This window comes from Octopus bimaculoides, chromosome 16 (genome assembly GCF_046866305.1).
Source record: "Octopus bimaculoides isolate indiv1 chromosome 16, ASM4686630v1, whole genome shotgun sequence".
Taxonomy (NCBI): Eukaryota; Metazoa; Mollusca; class Cephalopoda; order Octopoda; family Octopodidae; genus Octopus; species Octopus bimaculoides.
In genome coordinates this window covers 14,902,324-14,905,582 of record NC_142943.1, presented here as the reverse complement: position 1 = coordinate 14,905,582, position 3,259 = coordinate 14,902,324, and the positions used below count along the sequence as shown (strand labels likewise).

At 36.7% G+C, this 3,259-nt stretch overlaps 1 protein-coding gene across 1 annotated transcript in view; it reads left to right on the top strand.

Moving 5' to 3' along the window:
• Positions 1–1,878: 1,878 nt before the first annotated feature.
• Positions 1,879–3,259, top strand: part of LOC106876803 (uncharacterized) — an 89,652-nt gene continuing 88,271 nt past the window's right edge. The window contains exon 1 of the mRNA XM_014925511.3: positions 1,879–2,444. Coding sequence (XP_014780997.1) covers positions 2,298–2,444 — 147 coding nt within the window. The 5' untranslated portion in view covers positions 1,879–2,297. The remainder of the gene's footprint in view (positions 2,445–3,259) is intronic.

Genomic DNA, 3,259 nt, shown 5'->3' with positions numbered 1-3,259 from the left:
AAAGTAGAAAAAAGTAGAAAAATAAATGTGGACATATATATATGTGTGCGTTATTAGATAGACACAGACACAAAGAGATATATGTATATATACAAACAGATCTATGTATATATATAAATATATGTATAGAGAGAGAGAGGAGGAGGAGAGAGGGAGGGAGAGATATATAACTAGACAGACAGTCCGACAGACAGATAAATCGATAGATAAATAGATAGATAGATAGATAGATAGATAGATAGATAGACCAAGAGACAGACATATAGACAAACAAATATATAAGGAGAAAGAAAGAGAGATGGACAGACAAAAAGGTAGATGATAGATAGATAGATAGATAGATAGACAGACAGACAGACAGTTAGACAGAGAGAGAGAGAGAGAGAGAGAGAGAGAGAGGCAGAAAGACGGACAGATAAACAAAAAGATAGATAGAAGACAGACAGACAAATGGATAGATGGATGGATGGATGGCTGGCTGGGTGAGTGACCCTCCCTATACACACACACACACACACACACACACACACACACACACACACACACACACACATATATATATATGGATAGATAGATAGATAGATAGACGTAGCGACACATCATTTTCTCCTCTCATTTTTTTTTGTGCGTCTCTGTTACGTTTTTGTTTCAAAAGTTTTTCTCCTCATCCCCTCCTTACTCTCATTTTATCTGTCCGTCTCTTTCTCTCTCTCTCTCTCTCTCTCTCTCTCTCTCTCTCTCTCTCTCTCTCTCTCTCTCCCTCTCTTACTCGTTCTCCCCTCTGTGTATGTATGTGTGTGTGTTAATTCTTGTCTCTATTTATCTGTCTGACTGTCTTTCTGTCTGTCTCTTCTCACTCTCTCTCTCTCTCTTTGCCTGGCTGTCTCCAAGTCTGCCTACTGTATTACGATAGTTTTGTTGTTTCTCACCCTCTTCATATGTATATGTGTGTGCGTGTGTGTGCGTGCGTGCGTGCGTGCGTGTGTGTGTGTGTGTGTTGATGCGAGTGCATGTATATGTACATATATATTTCTATGTGTGTATATGTGTGTCTGTGTGTGCCCCTATACCAATCTCGTTCAGCTATTTTATCTTTGTTGCTCTTACTTCTCGTTCTCTTCTTTCTCTCCCACACTCTGTACTGCTCGCATTCTGTATATAATTTCTTTCTTTCTTTCTTTCTTTTTATTCCCTCTTTCCCGGTTCTTCTCTCTCTCTCTCTCTCTCTCCCTCTCCCTCTCTCTTCCTCTGTTGCATGCGTTCTTTTTCTCTTCTTTTTAATCTATCCTACGTTTTTTTCATATTCTCTACCCCGCTTTCTTACTCTCTCCCTTTCTCCTTTTCCCTTCTGTCTATTTTCCTTTACATGCCCGCTCTCCACCACCAGCAATAACACTTCCACCACCACTGCCACCACCAGGATCTCCTTCACTGCCACCACCACTATCATTGCAGTGACTTACAGCATCACGTGATAGACAGAGACTTAGTGATTGGCGGACAGCAAACTACTCTACTTCCCACGTTTATCGCATCTGCTAAATCAACGCCTATATATTGATTGCCGCCTTTATACTCATCCATATATATATATATATATATATATATATATATATATATATATATATATGTATGTATCTATTTATATATGTATGTCTATGCATGGGCATACATATAAAGGGGGTGTTGAGAATATATAAGACCTACACAGAAAGTATATACGCGTGAATATATAGACATATAGTTGTAACGACAGTCATAGATGTACATATATATTTATACAAAATATATATACACATAAAGATATAAATAAAGCTATATACGAGTGTGTATATGCGTATATATGTATATATACATGCATATTTGCAATGCAGGACCAGATCTGATCATTTGGACAGTAAGCAGACAACATCTACAACTCTAATTTCTGCAGACGATCTTTTTTTCCGAACATACAAGCAGTTACATTTATTGAAAAATATATATATATATACATATATAGAACAAAGAAAAACTTAAACACTTTTTTAAAGAACTGCATATTTTCATATTTATTTAATAACTTTCTTCTCCTTCACTTCCATCCTTGTCTCCACTTAGTTCTACTTTTCCTTTGTTTTATTCCACATCATCTACCTATCTAGCTATCTCTCTACCCACTCTATTTATCTTTCTGTTTATTTGTCTGTCTGTCTATTTAACCAACACACACATATATCTACGCGCACACACACTCCAATTTCCTTTCTTTCTAGCATTCCTTCTTTCTTTCTTTTCGTCTTTTTTCTTCTTCCCTCATGTATGCAATTAGAGTATCAAGCTCAAGGCGAATAAGCTGTTTTTTACAAGTATTCTTGTTATTTTCCGGACTTTTGAACTCTTTGCAATGGGGTGCGTTTGCCAGTTATCTACCCAAGCAATTGGAACCACAGCAGAACTATCAGGTACTTTCACTTTCATTTTCTCTATCCCACCTATCTGAATATGTTTTGATATATTTTTCACTTGTTTGTTGCACTTTGTTTTTGTTCTTTTTATGTTTTATTTTTACAAGTTTATCTTTCACACAAGTTTGAATGATTTGTTTCAAAGTTGTTTCGCAAGTTACATAGATTTTCATAAAGGTCTTTTGCCGGTCTTTTGTTTAAATTGTACACGAAAACTTAATGATATGACAGATAAAAGAGTGGAAGGAAAATAGGGGCAAGTTGGAAATTTGGTGCCGCTCTTGTGTGTATATATTTCAATATGTGACGTTCAGTATCTGAAGAATCTTACTCTCGACATGGCACTACGCTGTCTTTAACAACGTCTATTCTGTTTGTAAACATTGCAACCAGGATCCCGTTCTTTGTCAAGCTTTACCCCGCCATTCGCAACAGCTCTGAAAAGCTTTATGGATTCTAACCCACCTCCAGTAATTAAACTATTTAAACTACTAAAATTGAAATTGGAGCCACAGATTATTTAACATTGCTGATATACTCTGTTGATTCACGCATGCGCTCTTAGTTATATAGATATATCAGAAAGTTATGATGTTCATGACTTTCCGAAGAACAATAGTTTATCAGGGAAGTCATGCAGAGATCGTAATGTTTTCTTTTAAACGCGCATGACGTTTCAAAGTTATGTTCGTGAGAGAGAGGGGGCGGGCAAAATAGGATGAGGTGGTATGCATTTCTTTCCTTTCCCCGAGTTGCTAGTATTGGGAATTATTACAAAATACAATTCTGAACTGAATTAACGGCTCGCTTAT